The sequence below is a fragment of the Gopherus flavomarginatus genome, chromosome 7 (genome assembly GCF_025201925.1).
Source record: "Gopherus flavomarginatus isolate rGopFla2 chromosome 7, rGopFla2.mat.asm, whole genome shotgun sequence".
NCBI lineage: Eukaryota > Metazoa > Chordata > Testudines > Testudinidae > Gopherus > Gopherus flavomarginatus.
Window position 1 is genome coordinate 50174990 of NC_066623.1, and position 18804 is coordinate 50193793.

The 18804-nt window shown below is 44.2% G+C and overlaps 1 protein-coding gene across 5 annotated transcripts in view; it reads right to left on the bottom strand.

The window, feature by feature from the left end:
* The window catches only part of PACS2 (phosphofurin acidic cluster sorting protein 2), a 162065-nt gene that overhangs the window by 68964 nt on the left and 74297 nt on the right, over nt 1–18804 (bottom strand). For 3 of the 5 annotated variants that reach the window (XM_050963096.1, XM_050963094.1, XM_050963098.1), the window contains exons 7-14: nt 17463–17543; nt 14079–14138; nt 11410–11567; nt 6518–6608; nt 4780–4854; nt 4349–4467; nt 2621–2756; nt 1414–1518 (exon numbers count right to left, since the gene is read on the bottom strand). In XM_050963096.1, the coding sequence (XP_050819053.1) occupies nt 1414–1518; nt 2621–2756; nt 4349–4467; nt 4780–4854; nt 6518–6608; nt 11410–11567; nt 14079–14138; nt 17463–17543 (825 nt within the window). The remainder of the gene's footprint in view (nt 1–1413; nt 1519–2620; nt 2757–4348; nt 4468–4779; nt 4855–6517; nt 6609–11409; nt 11568–14078; nt 14139–17462; nt 17544–18804) is intronic. The other 2 variants (XM_050963097.1, XM_050963095.1) reach the window with 1 other exon arrangement.

Consider the following 18804-nt stretch of genomic DNA (forward strand, 5'->3'; position numbering starts at 1 on the left):
CACTACAGTTAGCGTCTCCCCTCCATCCCCCCATGCAAAGCCTTAATTACAACCTCATGTTTCCCTCACTTAGCCTGGGCACACATCAGCTGCACTGGCTAATGCTGAGATTGTCTGTTTACTACCTAGTTCTTCTTCACCTCACTCTCCATCTGCCCCCCAGGCCTCATGCCTGGAGGAAGTGGATGAGGTGGGCCAATCTGATCCACACAAAGCGCGGAGCACCACAGGGGAAGTCCTGTGGCCAACCACTCCACTCACCTGCTGTCAAGCTGCTTTTAGATTCCCTTAAACCTGATTCTGCAGAAAGCAGGAGTGGTCTAAAAATATCACAGATCAACAATTTCACCTGCAGTAAGGCTAGCAAGCCCATGATCCTCGTATCATTATTCTCCATACTGGACCATTCCAAGTGTTATAGAGAAGGTCTATGAACTATAATATCAGGCACTTTCCACACTTTTTTCTGTTTTGTTTTGTTTTTTAAACATGCCTAGTTTGGTGGGAAAGGAGTGCAACTTGATCTGAAAAAGGCAAACAAGCCTTATCTCCCTGATGAAAAAATAAAGCACTAGCACCACAATAAGAGCGCAATGGTGGTGTTTACATATTCCACTTTTGAGATATTAAGGTGCAAGGTACAATTAGCAAATGAACGTGCATGCAAGAAGTGGGTGATACTTTAAAGTTCCCACAGGAATGTTATTTTTTGCACCTGTTACCTGTGCACAAAATTCTTAGCCCTAGCACTGAATTAGTCAATCCTTTCCTGCATTTACTTCACTTTTAAGACGACATCAAGTATCTGAATGCCCCACTTGTTCTCTCCTTGCCCTGCTCCTCACTTCTACTGGGCATACTCCCTGCCTCTCTCAGCACTGCCCTCCTATGCTAGTTCTGTAGCATCCAAAGGTTTGGTCCTTTGCTGCTCCACTCCATTACAGGGCCAGGAGAGTCCCTGTGCATATGTACTCCTCGGCATCCCCTTCCTCCCACCCCCGGTCCAAGTACCCCATCTCAATGCATTTTTTCACATTCTTCTTTCAAGTGTAACAGAGAGAAAAACTGTTCAGCCATTTCCAACAAGCAAGGAAAAAAATCTATCTGATTAACCCAGGAGAATGCCACCTTAAGTGGAAGGGGGGGTGTTGAGGGAAGGCTCATGTTAAGAACCGCCTTGAAGTGTAATAATTCTCTGTGAAAATAAGATCCCTAGGCCCATGAGTCACCTGCTGCCACAACTCCCAAATGCTATTAGACCCATTTACTAGAGAGCAAAACATGAACCTTAGAGGTTGCTTCGCTTTTCCTTTTATGTAAGCTAAAAATCCTATCCTCCCTGCCCTTTAGAGAGAGCAACAGGAATTGCCTGCAGGGAAACGTAGTCCCCAGCATCCGTTCTCCTGCACTTACCTGGCCCTGCCAGTCCGAAGTATTGACAAGAATAATATTTTCTGGTAGCTGGTCATCAGAAATCAGGATGTGATTCAACTGATCGTACACAGTTTTCCTTGGAATCTGTGAATACAACCCCCCCAAAAACAGATAATGGAACAGTGGGACAAACTGGCCACGGATCTGAACCAGCAGCGTTATTTTTGTGAAGCTCTCTGAGATGCCCTGTATGAAAGATACAAATAAGACTATGTTCTATTTCACCACTCCCAAGAGGCTGTATTTTACAGAAGCTGGGAGCTCAGCCACATGAGGCACAGACCCAGTAACGTTTCCAAAGCACATATTCCACAAACTACTGAAGTAGCTGGGACTTGTTTTGTCAGTGATTCTGTGATGATAAAAGGACACACAACAATAAAATCGCTTTATATTAACCAATATCAACTACAGTGACTGCTGGAGGGCTCAATTTTCAAAATAATGGGCAGCAATTTTTTTTTCTGGGTCCATTACCAAATTCTGTGGCTAATGAAAGTCCCAGGATGTGGAATAGGGACTTTGCTAGAAACACTCTGGGTACGTCTACATTGCAAAACAACTTGTGGCGGTAAATCTTAGAACCCCGGTCAACTGGCTCTGGCTTGCAGGGTTTGCACAATGTGGCTAAAAACAGTAGTGTGGCATTCCCACTTGAGCTCAAGCCTGGGCTCTGGAACGCAGCGAAGGGGGTGAGGTCTCCGAGTCCAGGCTCCAGCCCAAGAGGAAATGCCTACACTGCTCTTTTTAGCCCTTTAATGGGAGACTGGGTCAGTGACCCATATTCTGAGGACTTGCTGTGGCTTTTTTTGTTTTCCTCCTTGTGCTATGCACACTGGATCACCTTAGGGAGCCCCTCTGTTTCAGACTAGGCATTTCCTGGGGGTAGTCTTAAGAGATCACCTTTTCTTTCTTTTTTGCTGCCATTTGCCCGACAGTCTTTTTCAGTGTTATCCTAGTTGATATAAAGCAACACACTAATCAAAAGCACTGAGAATAGACAGAAAATGAGACATCAGCTGAGGAAAAAAAAACTCAACCCATCATGTAGTGGTAGAGCCATGCATAAGGAAAGTTACATCCCTGGCCTTCAGAGAGGAGAGGGCTGGTGGAACAGGAGCCTCAGGGGATGTTTTGGGGAAGGATGCACAGCGAAAGGTTGTGAAGGAGGTGGAGCTCATCTCACCTGCAGGTGGTGCCTGGTGTCTGGAGAGCGCTCATTGTCCAGGCTGTTTGCCCTCTCATTCTGTGGCCTCGCTGGCTGCCTTTCCTTCAGTGAAGTGCTTCTGCCACGACGACCAGTTTGCTTCCCTTCTGGCCTGCTAAATTGTAACCATTCACTCAGGGCCACAGAGAAGCTGTTTGCCAGAAGGGTTATCCTGAGCTGCAGCAAAGGGATTCTGCATAGTGTGCTCAGGTTAGAGACCCACCAACAGCCGAGGCCTCTTGTCCCTCCATAGCTCACGCTTATGAACCTGCCCCCCAGAGGAATGCCTAGCACTTTGCTTGAGAGACTAATCAGAAACACTCCCTGAAAGTAGCCCTGAAATCCAAGCTACTCTAACCCCAGTGACTTTGCCCTGCTAACAAATAAGGCAGCTAGATCACTTCAATTTTTTAATAAATCATTTATATATAAACTTTGTCTGGTGTGTGAGGTTAGTATTGGTGAAAGTCGTTGGATTCAAGTATCAGAAGGGTAGCTGTGTTAGTCTGGATCTGTAAAAGCAGCAAAGAGTCCTGTGGCACCTTGTAGACTAACAGACGTTTTAGAGCCATGAGCTTTCGTGGGTGAATACCCACTTCGTCGGATGCATCCGACAAGTGGGTATTCACCCACGAAAGCTCATGCTCCAAAACGTCTGTCAGTCTATAAGGTGCCACAGGACTCTTTGCAGTCTTTGGATTAGCAGCCCTGGGGCCTAAGGTCCCAGCCATTACAGTACAGGAAACAGCAATAGAAACATTCTCCCCTTTGCCCTGCCAACACACATCACCCACCACAGAGGGCCCATCACCTCTAGTGGGGAGAGATCAGATTCTCCATGGCTTATTCAGCTTTTGGCCTCTTTTCTAAGAATGCCTACAAGGGAGCCAATTACTGCCTATCAGTTTTAATTTATCAAGGGGATTTTTCAAACTGACCTGCAAAATTAACCACATTCCATCATCACATAATATCAATTAAAGGACTATGTCCTCCCCAATTGTCCCATGAAGCAAATGACTTCTGTCTGCTAGGAACTGGAGTGAGATCCAGCACCTTACTACCCATAGACCAAACGGCTGTCACCACTACAAGCCAATAGGAACTGGTAAATGACTGTGTCTACCTCCAAGAGCAATTCATAAGGAACATCTGATCTTTCAGCCTGATGGTCATGTTGTCAGAAGAGACTAATGATTTTGTCTGTCCACCTTGACCTCCACTCTCAAAAGGGTCCTGATTTTCAGAACATGATTCAGTTCGATATTGTACACAACCTGCAGTCCCTCCACTCCGTCCATCCCAGGCATCCTGCAGGATGGAGTCAGTCCCTGAGAACTGCACCTTCCAGCTTCTACCCCATCTACACCCACCTTGACGTGCCCTCAAAGAACCAAGTCCCAGCCAGCTACCATCCTAGCTGAGGAAGCATGGAAGGGACACCATCAACACCAATCCTGCAGACATAGCCTCTGCTGAGGAAACGAGATCCTTGTTCCAGGGGCTGAACACTGCTCTACCTCACAGGACTGAGGAGGCACTCAGATACTATGCAGTGGGAGTCAGATGAGTGCCAAAGCCAGCTGACTACCCTTGCTGCACAAACTGAAGTGGTGCGCTATATAAAAGATGAAGCGCTTCCATACTGTCTTAGCCAGTTCCTATAGCAGATGCGATGCCTGCTGCTATTGCTGCTTAGGGTGTTACCTGGTGGAAGGAATAATGAGAGACTCTGTCTTGGTGATTTTTCCACTTGGTGGGAGCTTCTCAATGAACACATCCAGCGTGGAGAGTTCTGCTTCCTGGGAGTCTTGCTGGCTAGGCTCCTACAAACACAATAGTGACGTGAAAAGCCACAGAAATCCTCTGCTCTCCCTGGCTCTAGCAGATACACCAACCACGTTCTGCCCACATCAGCTATTCACAACAAAAGCTTTTGTGGTGTCATAAGATCGCCAGGAATGGACATAAGCTGAACCCCCAGCCAGACCACCTTAAGGAGTTACCTAGAGACTGATCTGCAAGGCTACGTCCCTTTGGGCTTTGCCATGATGATATATACAAAGCCCACCCAGTGTATGACAGACAGCGAACACAAACTACTGGATGAATGTTACCAAATGAGTTTTTAAACTTACGTAAGACACAGTGTCGGAGATACTGTCACTTGGATGTTTGCTTCCAAGGCTCTTCGTCTTTTCAGGCACTTCTACCTGTTTGGCAAGAGAAAGCAGTCAAAGCATGGCACATTAACCAGGGGCCGTGAGCAGGTTTCAGGGGGTGTGCTAAGCAGGGCTGAAGCCCAAGCAACTTAGCTTTGTGGGGCTCCAGGCAACTGCCCTGCTTTCTATCCCCTAACACCGGCCCTTGCTCTTCTGTGCAGAATACCAGTTGTTATGGCACAGGTGGGCTGTGGAGTTTTTGCCCCCATTAATTCATTTGGGATTTTGTAGGAGGGCCTCAGAAAGAAAAGGCTGAGAACTCCTGTACTAGAGCACACAATGCCCCCTAGAGATGTGCACGTTATATCTCACTGTTTCCAAGCCAGATTTCACAATGGAGGGCTGCTGGGCAGTATTCACAGGCGGTCACTACCTTGCCAGTCCCAGGCTAACATACGCAGAACCTGAACTGCCCTCAGGTCTTCAATTTAAACAATGAAATGTTTCACTAAAAACATCTGCCAATTAGGAAGCCATAACAGAAGATGGCCTGGCAAGCTGCTGTCAGGGAAAGCCCCTTTCCGCAGAGATCCCGACCCCTACAAGGCCTCCAGCAGTGGTTTTGATACTACTTGTGGTTAAACATTAACTGATACTGAGGGTGCAACAGCACACAGCAGCCTGCATCCAACACTCCTGCTCCATCGGCTCCCTTAATGGACAGGGGCTGATTCTTCCAGAGACAGAGTCACACGAGTTAAAGCTAGAGCTAGAGCTAGAGAGCTGCTGCTGCTTGGGAGACTGAGGCAGGTGCTGGGGGCAGAGAGTTGGCTGCATCAAGACCTTTTTTATGGAGCTCCTTGCCAAAGGAGAGCAGACAGAGTCCAAACTGACTGTTCACATCAAAGCCCAAAATACCATCTGCACAATAGCACCTTTCCTCAGAAACAGTTTCCTTTAAGCAGCACAACCCTCTCCACTCATCCTGGAACCAGGCCAAGGCAGACATACTACCACCTCTTAGTTCACTACGAAGGGTTTCAGGTACCGAATCCCAGCACCAACTAAAACTAGTCCTGTCTGTGAACAAAGCCCTGGATCAGATATACTAGAGAGCATCTCTGAGTCCTGTCCTGACTACAGAGGTCATATGGAACTGCGGTGCATTTGGGATGGCATCCAACCCTTCCCATATATGTCAGGTGCCCCACAAGTGGGCATAGGTGTGCTGTGGCTGCCCCGATGGGCACTGCTATCTGAATGTTTTAAACACAGACACATGCATGTAATGCTCAAGCAGTTAAGGTTCCTAGAGGAAACATTTGCTTCTCTGGTTCTTATGTGGAATTGAATGTTTTGTAAACCTTTTAACAGCGTAAATAACAGGCAAAACATGCTATCTAAGTTACTGCCTCAGGAAACTCAAACTTTGGCAACTCTGCTTTTTAAATCTACCCAGGCTCTCTTAGCATTGGATTCATGTCCCCCTCACCAGCTATGCGGAATTAAATACAAAGAAAGAGGCTGGTATCGGCATGAATTACAACACAGCACAAACATCAAGGTGAACACATTCAACTACATGGCAGGTTAATACTGTCTGGCTGATGTAAACTAATTTCAGGTGAAATGTTGCTATTTGGCTGGGGAGAGTACACTGTGCCGTAGCAAGGTCATTCTGCCAATAAATAACCCTTTGGAAACCGTGACTTACAGGACTTGATGGCTCTCTTTGGCTTTTGATGCTGTGGATGCTACCAACTTCTGTCTGAGAGCTGGAATGTGACAGGCCTTCAAAATACGGCCTAAGACAAGACAGACAGAAGATATGGTTATCTGCTGGGAAAGAAACCAGCAGCTGCTGCTCCCATACTCGTAACCTGAAATCAGACAGCTATCCACAGGGTCTTAACTGCCCCCCCATTAATTCATGGGGAATTTGTTAGCAGCTGCCATTTGCGTCGGTGGGAGAACGGAAAGTCAAGTTAAATGGTTCGAGCACAGGAACGGGAGTCAGGAGACCTGGGATCCTGATTCTAGCTCTGCTAGTGACTGACTATACAACCACGGGCCAGTCCCTTACCTCTAAGTGTACCACTCTGTAAAAGCGGAGCTCTTGCGTTACTACCTCAGAGGACTGGTCTCAGGATTAATTCAGATTTGTAAACTATGTGGAATGAAAAAGGCAGCTCTACTCTCTCCTTCCTCACTGCACTTCATCCTCATTTCTTTCAACTCCCCCCCACATCCTCCAGCTCTTTGACTTCTAACTCACCTGTCAAACAGATAGTTAAGGGTTAAGTCTCTTTTACCTGTAAAGGGTTAAGAAGCTCAGTGAACCTGGATGACACCTGACCAGAGGACCAATGGGGGGACAAGATACTTTCAAATCTTGGTGGAGGGAAGTCTTTGTGCTGTTTTTTTTGTTCTTTGTTCTCTCTTGGAGCTAAGAGGGGCCAGACATGCAACCAGATCTTTCTCCAATCTTTCTGAAACAGTCTCTCATGTTCAAAATAGTAAGTACTAGATAGAAGGCGGATTAGTCTTTATGGTTGTTTTCTTTATTTGCAAATGTGTAGTTTGCTGGAAGGATATTTTACCTCTGTTTGCTGTAACTTGTAACTTAGGCTAGGGGGGATGGAGTCCCTCTAGTCTAAATAAGCTGAAGACCCTGTAAACATTTTCCATCTTGATTTTACAGAGATAGAAAAAAATACAAATTTTCTTTAATTAAAAGCTTTCTTTTCTCAGAACCTGATTGAGTTTTTCCTTGAGTAAAACTCAAGGGGATTGGGTCTGAACTCACCAGGGAGTGGTGGGGGGAGAGAAGGAGGGGGAAAGGTTAATTCCTCTCTGTTTTAGGATCCAAATAGTTTGGATCAGTGTATCTCTCAGGGAAAGTCTGGGAGGGGGAAAGAAGGGGGGGAAGGTTAATTCCTCTGTTTTTTCCTCTGTTTTAGGATCCAAGGAGTTTGGATCAGTATATCTCTCAGGGAAAGTCTGGGAGGGGGAAAGGAGGGGGAATGGTTTATTTCTCTCTGTTTTAAGACTCAAGGGATTTGGGTCTCGGGTTCCCCAGGGAAGGTTTTGGGGGGACAGGAAGTGTACCAAAACACTATATTTTTGGTTGGTGGCAGCGCTATCAGATCTAAGCTAGGAATTAAGTTTAGAGGGGTACATGCAGGTCCCCACTTTCTGGACGCTAAAGTTCAAAGTGGGAATAATGCCTTGACACCACCCATGTCCATGACTTCTGTACCACTCAGTCCCCCCTTCACCTGCTGACTCTGTGGCCAATTACCTCCACTGCCACTGGCTCTCTCTTCCGCTGCAAAATCTGCCCCTGCGACCTGGATCACATCCAAAAATCTGCTTCCCCAATCCTGCACCTCTGAACCCCTCTGGAGAAAACCCTACAGACACACAGATGTCCTTCAACCTGAAATTTCATAGACGTTAAGGCCAGAAGGGACCACCATGGCAGGGTGGATGGTTTAAGTCACCACTTTTCATCATGATTTACATCAGCACGTAGACAACCTTAATTTTTTTTTTTCCTGTTTGTACTTTTTAGTCATTTTCCCAAGGAAAAGTTCATTTTCATTGATTCGTATAACCATTAGAACTAGCTGATTGGATTCATATACTCTTTACACTAGATTTGGTACTTTTTGCAACCCAGAAGTCGCACTATAATTATACAGATTTAGGCAATCATTCAGCTTTACACTTATTCAGATAATTTCTACATCTTTTAATGCTACAGAATGGTAAATGATGCATTTCTGTTTTACTAAATCAACTTTTAAGTTTGATTAGTGTCAAGCTACACTTGGATAAAAATTGGAATTCAACTAAAAATGCACAAAATCAACTTATTAAGAAGTTGAGAAAGACCTTCACATTCCCTTGCAACTCTCATTGTTGAAATCTAATTAAAGCTACACAATGAGAACACTAGATGACATGATTTAACTGTAAACATGAAACTACAAGTAGTTCTGCTCAACTGAAACCCAATGCAACTAAAGTGAAAGCCTTTCTACACAAACTGGAAGTACTGTACTGACATTAGGAAAAAAGTATATGCCAGCATTCACACTATTATAAAGACTGATTGTATAGATACGTAATGCAGTACTTGACACTGTGCCATATCTACAAAGGCTGACCCAAAAAGCTAGAGATGCTGTCCCCTGATTATATAAAAAAGCAGCTTTTAACTCATTAAAGTCTCTGAGAAGTAACTGATTCAGCATTTAAATTATTTTAATAGATAGAGAAAATCTCTTTTATTGGACCAACTTCTGGGGGCAAAAGAGAGACGCTTCCGAGCCAGATTATAGTAACTTCAAGCCTTAAAATGACTTGTCAAACTGAAATGAAATTTTAATAGATTTTTGTTCTCTTAGCACTGTGATCTGGTTCAACTTTCTATAGAACAGGATTCATGCTGTGAGACCTGCATCAAACCCCATAACTTGTGGCTGAGCTAGAATGTATATCTTTCAGACAGACATCCAGTCTAAAAATGATTGCCAGCCAGTACATTAAACTCTCAATTTGTTCTGACGGTTAAATCAGCCTCAGTTTTAAAAATCTGCACCTTATTTTCAGTTTGAACTTATCTAGCTTGTCTTCCAGCCAATGGCTCTTGTTGTGCCTTTGTCTAAAAGGTTAAAGAACCATCTATTATCAGATCTTCTTCCCACACAGATACTTGGTTTAACAAAGAAGGTTAAGTGGTTACTTGATCATAATCTATAACAGTTTCTCATTTTAGAGATGTTTTCCATTCTCCAAATCATTTAGCTTTATAAACCCTCCAATTTTTCAACCTTCTTGTAAAATGTGGACACCAGAATGGACGCAGGCTTCCAGAAACAGTTTCCTTAATGTTGCATGCAGAGGTAATAGTATCACCTTCCTACTCCTATTCAATAGTCCCTTGTTTATATACAAATGCTGAGTTAGCCCTTTTAACTCCAGCACCAATCAACTGAACACGAGCTTTCAATGTACCCACCATTACCTGCAAGTCCTTTGCAGAATCATTCCTTGCCATAAAGAAGGGGGGACTAAATTAGGTATATCCTATATTTTTAGTTTGTAGAGGTAAGGCCTTGCATTTGACCACATGAAAATGGATATCTGACTCTGCCCAGTATACCAAGTGGTCTATGTTCCTCTACAAGCAACCTGTCCTAGTAATTTACCTACCACCAATCTGTGTCATCACCTGCAAAATATCAGCAATGAATTTTGCATTTTCTTCCAGTTCATTGGCAAAATACTGAATAGCATTGACCAGGAACAGATTTTCAGTACTTCTAGTTGATTATTCCCCAACAATTACATTTTGCAACCTATCAGCTAGCTGGTATTTAATCCATTTAACACAGACCATACCGACTCACTGCTGTGCTAGCTTTTCATCATCAGAACATTAAATAATAGGTTCTCTCCTCTGTCAGGTCTAGCACACTCAGTATAAAACACTTCTCCTTGCATTCATTTCCTGCCTTTGATTCCCCAGTGAAACCATCCCTCCCACAAGGTCCTGCCACCTTTTTCAAAGACACAGCTTTACAAGATCTCCCTTGGCTTCCCTTATTCTGCCTCTGCAGCTTCCAACCACCTCTCATTCTTCCCAATCCCACAACTCCTTGTCTGCTCTCTTCCCCAAACCCTTCCACTCACCTCAACACAATCCCCACCTGGCTACTACTTTCCCTTCCATTTGCTGTCTTCTTGCCTAGCTTGTGCCCCTCAAAATCCAGGTGTGCCACAATCAACCCCATCAGCAAAGCGCCCTTCTTGACTTCAATTGCCTCTCCAGCCACTGCCCCGTCTCCTTTCTCCTCTAAATTCACTGAGAATGCCCTTGACAACCACTGTTTCAAGTTCCTCTCCTCCAACTCCACCCTTGGTCCAGTTTCCACCTTTTCCACTCCACTGAAACCATCTCATAATGGCATCTAACAACTTTCCCATAATTTACCCTCCTCCTCCTGGACCTACCATACACTCCCTCACAGCCTGGCCTCTCTTGACTTTCAGTCGCTGCTGGTTCTGGGCTGATGACTCCATTTGGCACATTCTTCTCCCATCCTCTCTTCCTCTTCCCCAGCAGGGGGATGTGTGCATATAGTTTTTAGATCCACTAACTGCCAATGGGCACTTTACACCTCCATCTGTCTGATATAGGCATCAAATAGCACCCTCCTCTGTTCTGTCTGCAATGCACAAGACCAGGCAGCACACTTAACAATGGGATGTGGTGAGAGCAGGGCTAACGAGGTAAGATGTAAACTCTTGCCAGCATGTGCAAATCTTTCATGCTGTGGTTAAAATACCTACTGTGATCCATTGCCAGGTCAAGGGGAAAAGGAAAGTAGGAATGGAATGAATGAAACATGTCATTATAAATGGTGTTAGAGTGGATTCATTTTCAATTCCCTCCCTTCCAAAAAAAATATTTCCAAAATCTTAGCTGGAAACGGAGGCTGTAAAGCACTTTAGCAGCCAAGCACTGTTTTCTCAACCAGTTAAATTTACCTATGGCTTCTTTAAGTCCATACCAACCCCAGAGCCCAATTCTCTTACTTTAACTTTGGTTTAGGAGTGCTGAGGACACTGTCGTCATCTTCCATTTCAGGGCCACTGTCACTGGGGTTGTCTATATCCAATGTATCGTACAGAAGGTCCAAGTCTTCCTCCACTTCTGGCACATGCTCTGCTGGGTCCTGCTCTGAATCCAGAACCTAAGCACAAGACACATGGATACAACCAGGCAGCACAGAAATGATTAGGGTACAGATCCATCCCAAGTCATCTCAGTACACACAGCGACTGCTGTACAATAGACTGTTATTTCTGGTAGCCCCCAAAAGTCAGGCAAGTCTCAGAACACATCACTGTGGGGTCACTCTGTGTGAATTCCATTTATAAAGATTTAATAGATGTTTAAGCCTTTTACAGACATGAGCTGTGCATATTATAGATGATTTATAAGCACATCAGTAAAAGGTGTTGTAGATGTTACAAGCAACCTATTCACCTATTGGACTAAATCTTTTAACAGCCCTTTTATTTATAAATGGAACTTTAGAGTGTGAGCCAATTATAAATATTCTACCAAGAGTACAAAAAGTACATAATATTCCATCTTCTATCCTCCCCAGGTCACCTAACCTTGAACAGACTCTCCAGCTCCTTCTGACTTATTTCATCGTATTATCTGCAAGCGATTAAAAGAATAAAAGATTATATCCAGAAGGGATTTCCCTCATTAGCAAACTGAAGGTTAACAAGAATCTAGTAGAAAGTCCATAAACCAAAGCTTCCATCAGTTTCCTTGCATGTGAGAGACTGACAGGAATAAAACATCTTTAGTCAGAATAGGATCTTGAGATGGGTGCAGTCTGGTACCAATCCTAAAGCCAGCACTAGAGGGTGGTCTCTCCTGAACAGCAGCAGTGCAGCTGGCCCAGATCTCAGCTACTATACTATTCCTCAAAAAGAAAAAGGAGTACTCGTGGCACCTTAGAGACTAACAAATTTATTTGAGCATAAGCTTTTGTGGGCTACAGCCCACTTCATCAGATGCATAGAATGGAACATATAGTAAGTATATATACATACAAAGAACATGAAAAGGTGGAAGTTGCCATACCAACTCTAAGAGGCTAATGAATTAAGATGAGCTATTATCAGCAAGAGAAAAAAAAACTTTTGTAGTGATAATCAAGATGGCCCATTTCAGACAGTTAACAAGAAGGTCAACTGAGGGGGAGGGATAGCTCAGTGGTTTGAGCATTGGCCTGCTAAACCCTGGGTTTGTGAGTTCAATCCTTGAAAGGGCCATTTAGGGAACTGGGGCAAAAAATCTGTCTGGGGACTGGTCCTGCTTTGAGCAGGGGGTTGGACTAGATGACCTCCTGAGGTCCCTTCCAACCTAATATTCTATGATTAAGGTGTGAGGATACTTTTTTCTCCTGCTGATAATAGCTCATCTTAATTCATTAGCCTCTTAGAGTTGGTGTGTGTGTATATATATATATATTTATATATATATATATTTTTCTTACTATATGTTCCATCTATGCATCTGATGAAGTGGGCTGTAGTCCATGAAAGCTCATGCTCAAATAAATTTTTTAGTCTCTAAGGTGCCACAAGCACTCCTGTTCTTTTTGAGGATACAGACTAACACAGCTGCTACTCTGAAACCTGTACTGTTCCTGCAGAGTTGCTTTTCCTTAGTAGGAACAGGAATGAAAGGTGCAGGAAGGGGTAAATTAGGGCATTCCACCCATGGAAGAACAGTCTATTTTGCAGGTATTGCATCTCCCACAAACAGGTGGCCTCCTACAGAGAGCGGGTTCTGTATGGAGGCCAACATGGCTGGAGTGAGTCTCCAGAACAGTACTTTACAGATGGAAGGATTACATAAGGACTGGATATCAAGGAAACAGTGATTTTGATAGGGATGTTTACTTGATGCCACGAGACATGGAGAACCCAACAGCTTGGGGCACCAGCGGGGTCAAGTGCCTTCTTTTCCCTTAGCAGCTGTGTTTGGAAGAATAAAGTACCAAGGTGGAATGAGTTGCTTTCAGTTGATTCATCTGGCTAGTTACTTTCCTGTGGTAATATTTACCTACCTCTATGGGACCATGATGGTTGTGTTTGGTGTGTTTCATATGGATGGGGCAGTCCAAATTGTGTGAACTGTTGGGCTGCATTTGCATCCGATGCTTTTTTTAAAATTTTCTTTGAATTTCCTTTGTACGTCTCTGTCATCTTTTTTCCATCTTTCACTGGATGGGGATTTTTTTTTGTTGCGTTTCCTCTGCATATTTTGCTAAGCTTTTATAATACGTGAGATAAGAAAACAAACTGTGATCTAACTTAATGGGCAATGAACATTAGACTACTAGTCTTTGAAAGGGTCATGTATGATTTCAAACCAGTCCGCAAGCAAGAGGGTGCTCAAGAGTCTTTTAAATCTTTGACAAAACTGCACCCAGATGCTTTTTGATGGCTTTTTGAAGTGAGGGCTGAACATGCCCTGTCCAACTGAGGTCCAAACAGAGCTTCAGAATGTTGGGCAAAGTCACTGGAGAAACTTAGGACACTTCCCAGTACAGATATGAGAACAAAGAAAAGAAAGCAAAAGAGAGAAGGGAGGAAAAAAAGCCTGAAAATAAGCTGAACCCATGAAGCAGTTGAATGAGCATGTCTGAGGTATAAGTGAGTGTTAACTAACTTACCTCATCAGATACTTTAAACCTTCTCAGCAATGCCACCACTTTCTGCTTGAAGTTTTGTTGCTGTAAGCCAAGAACACTTTTACATGAATACGACAAGAGGGAATGCACAGGTGCACCATCACAGTTAAAAATGGATACACTGACTGCTCCTAGGTAGAAACATGTATGGGGCTGATCCACAAACCAAGGAGCACTGCTGCCCTTTCTCCTATCTATGTGCCATTCCCCAAGCAAAGCAGAATCCCCCAGGCTACGTGCTATCCTATCCTGACGTGTTTACATCAGCTGAGTTCCAGCTCTGACTGGTTTAGCCGCATTGCACCTCTGTGGGCTCCCAACATACATTAAACATTGCACTCAGCTAGCCAGGTGTTTATGGATCTAGTGGAAAGACATTTTTTAGACTGCCAGTTAGTCACAAGCTGACAAATACAGTGAATGCTTGAGGCTGTTTTTCTGCCTCCTTAATGCAGAAGTTCCACCTGCCTTCAGAGATACAACTAACCCTTTTCCACAAGGGAGCAGCGAGTTTTCACACAAACTCTTACAGTTGATGGGGGTGTCTCAGTCTCCCCCATGTGAGTGACTGGAAAGTAGTTTCCATAGCAAGGATCTGCAGTTCATCTTGGCAAAATATTTCACCTTAACAGTGGAGTTGTAGCGGCCTGGGTAGGTGGAGGGGTTTGGGTTTTTGACAAGCCTTTTGGCTTGCCAGAGTCTGTGCCACCTGAGCTCTGAATGCAGAGCTTCACTCAAATACAACACAACCCAAAGCATTGGGTTTTGCCTAATTTCTACCAAAACCCATAAGCCCCTGGCCTGCAGCAGGATGAAACCAATCTTAACCTTTGCAGAGAGTTTAACAAACCTGGGATGTTTGGCTTTAAAAAACAAGTTTTGCAAAACTCTGGCCCATATATGTTTTCACTAGACCTCCTGAGAGAACTGGCATGGGCTAGCTGAACTATGTAAGAGTGGCAGCTATTCTGAATGGGGGAAAGCAGTGTCAGTAGGCCCAGCCTGAGTGAAGGCTAGTTCCTCATTTTGCTGGCTATTTCCCTCCCAGCAACTTCTACTGTCTGTGTTCATACACAGTCCAGCCCAGAGATTTTAATTCTGTATTTAAGCACCTGCCCAATTCATAGAAGTGCTGAGCACCCAGCAGCTCCTACCGACCTTCTGAAAAAAATCAGACATGCCTAAATATGACCTCAGGAGATTTTTAAAAATCTTTGCCTATAAGTAGGGCCCTACCAAATTCATGGTCCATTTTGGTCAATTTCATAGTCCTAGGATTTTAGAAATCGTGCATTTCATGATTTCAGCTACTTAAATCTGAAATTGCACAGTGTAGTAATTGTAGGAGTCCTGACCCAAAAAGGAGTTGTGGGATGGTCGCAAGGTTAATGGGGGGGAGGGGGAGGGAGAAGAAAGATTTGCAGTACTGCTACTCTTACTTCTGCAGTGCTGCCTTCAGAGCTGGGCCCTCAGTTAGCAGCCGCCACTCTCCAGCCACCCAGCTGTGAAGGCAGCAGCGCAAAAGTAAGGGCGGCATGGTATGGTATTGGCCGGGCACTGCCTTCAGAGCTGGGCGCTCTGGATGCTCAGTTCTGAAGGCAACGCAGAAGTAAGGGTGGCAATACCACACTGCACCCACAACTCCCTTTTGGGTCAGGACCCCCAATTTGAGAAACACTGGTCTCCTCTGTGAAATCTGTATAGTACAGGGTAAAAGCAAAAGACCAGATTTCATGGTCCATGAGGGGTTTTCCATGGCTGTGAATTTTGTAGGGCCCCACCTCTAAGTTCTTGGCATTATCTACAAACACCATGGTGTGGATACTATTAGGTACAGTTTTTAGTTGTTATGACTTTAGGATGACCATAACAAAGCCACTAGATACACAGTTCCCCTCTAACAAGTGAATTTATACCCTGGTTTGTGAAATGCATGCTGCAACTGTTTTCATAAATATGTGCTTGTGTGAGGTACAATGATAGAATGGTGCAAATCGTGGTATAAATTGTTCACTGACATAAGTTTCGGGATGGATAACCATCTCTGTCAAGGGGCTGTCTCATCTCGAGTTACGCAGGCCATCTCAAACTCAGCTTTCCGTGATGCGCCCCTCTCTCCCCTGCCCCATATTTTGCAAGCACCAAAGAGTCTAGACCAAGTCTATTTAGAAAGTTCTCATAAGTTTTTATTCTTTTTAATTATCAGTAAGTCTCTAAGGCCAGGCTGCCTTATTAGTTAACATACAAGCCTCTTCCCCTGTGGAAAAAAGTTAACAAATATTAGTTTAGAAAATGCAGCTTTTATTTTTTTTTAATTCAGTTATGGGATTGCAGTTTTCAGATCCAATATTTGATTAAATGCCAGGACTAGAAACAAATTATTTATATCATACAAAAGCTGCATTACTTATTGGTCAAGATGAATAATTCTGTCACAAGATTTTTAAAAAGATCCTAACGCTGTCGCTGATCCAGGCCTGAAGAGCTAGTAAACCAGCATCTGATGATTTTTCGTGATCCTTATTTAGGGGAAGAAGAAACTTCTTTTGGTGGCAGATTTCTATTATTTGAAAAAATGTGCCCTATTCAGAATTCTCTCAGATGTCAGAAATAGTGCTAGTGGAGGTAGATAAGTGTGGAGACTGTGCTAAGGTCCAAAATAAATCCTGCTTATTCCATGGTTGCTGCAATAACTCAGTGGCTAGAGTTATTATAATCTCGTATGTGGCACAAATACTTTAAACAAAAATACTAAACTATCATCAAGGTTGCAGCACTCAAAGGAAAGTTAAGGTTTTATGCTAAAATTTAACTGTCTCTGTGTGCATGTATTATGACACAGTATGTAACTGTGTATCATTTACCAGATAATAATATCTGACGAGTCCTACAGCCTGAACTACCCATGTGCCATCTTGCATTAACCCACTTGATTATTTCATACCTCATCTCCATTATTTCACTTTGAAATGCTCATCTGGGCTGAATTCACCCTCATGCAGAGGGCCAGCAAAAGACCTATGCCCCACTTCAAGCTTACTCGGAGGCTTACAAATGCATGGATCTTGTGTTAGCCTCTGCACCAAGTCAATTTCACCCTTAAATGATTTTCATGGGGGTCCTCTCACTTTACAGGCAACACAAGTGATACAGGATGGTACACTCGGATAAGGCTGTCAGTATCTGCTGTGGTTTGATTGGTACTTTGATCACTTTGCTAGATTTTAGTTCTGGACTTTCCCACCTCCTGTGATTATCTCTGATTTCGCGATTGGGACCATGTGTAAATAGCTCTGTAAATCTCTTGAGCTGCATGCACATCCTGGCCAAACCCAATCAGTGTTAGTAAAACTAATTTCCACCGACCCTGGTTATGGACGTCGTTCTTACTATCGATCTCCGCTGTTTCTTTGGCTTGCCCAGCTCATAGTCATCATCGTCCAAATCCTGCACAGAAAGGAGGAGTTAGATTTTACACTTGTCTCAAGAACAAGCAAGGGCTGTTTTATTATTATTATGGAAAATGTTTCATTTCTGCAACAAAACATGTGCCAGGGACTGATTAGTATTATACGAGTGCACAGGAAAGACTGGCTAAGGCCTGGTCTATACTACAGTTAGGTCGACCTAATTATGTCAGTGTCTACACTACAGCCATGCTCCCGCTGATGTTAGACCTGGTCTACACTACAAGGTTAGGTCGAATTTAGCCATGTTAGGTTGATTTTATAAGGAATGCGTCTACACAATCAACCCTGTTCTGTCGACCTAAAGGGCTCTTAAAATTGACTACTGTACTCCTTCATGACAAGGGCAGTAGTGCTAAAAATCAACCTTCCTAGGTTGAATTTGGGGTACTGTAGACACAGCACTGTGAAATTCGATGGTATTGGCCTGCGGGAGCTATTCCAGAGTGCTTCAATGTGACCGCTCTGGACAGCACTTTCAACTCCAATGCATTAGCCAGGTACACAGGAAAAGCACCGGGAACTTTTGAATTTCATTTCCTGTTTGGTCAGCGTGGTGACCTCGGCAGAAGAGGTGACCATGCAGTCCCAGAATCACAAATAAGCTCCAGCATGGAGCGAACGGGAGACACTGGATCTGATTGCTGTATGGAGAGAAGAATCTGTGCAGGCAGAACTCCAATCCAGTAGAAGAAATGCTGATATATATGCCAAAATCACACAGGGCATGGTGGTCAGAGACTACACCAGGGACACACAGCAGTGCAGCGTGAAAATTAAGTAGCTCAGGCAAGCCTACCAAAAGACAAAGGAGACAAATGGTCGCTCTGGGTCAGAGCCCCAGAGATGCCACTTCTATGATCAGCTGCATGCCATTCTAGGAGGGGACCCTACCACTACCCCACCACTGTCCATGGACACCTGCAAGACGGCAGCCTCATGCAACATGGAGGAGGAGAAGGAGAACGCGCAGCAGGCAAGCGGAGAATCTGTTCTCCCCGGCAGCCAGGACCTTTACCTGGAGCCAAGACCCTCCCAGGGTGAATTGTTCTCGGACCCTGAAGGCAGAGAAGACACCTCTGGTGATGCACAGCATGCCTCAGTTCTCTTCTAATTGGCCTGGTGTCTGGCTGTTCAAAATTGGCCGCCAGGTGATTTTCCTCAATCTCCCACCCTGCCATAAATGTCTCCCCCTTACTCTCACAGATATTATGGAGCACACAGCAATGTGTCCCAATAAC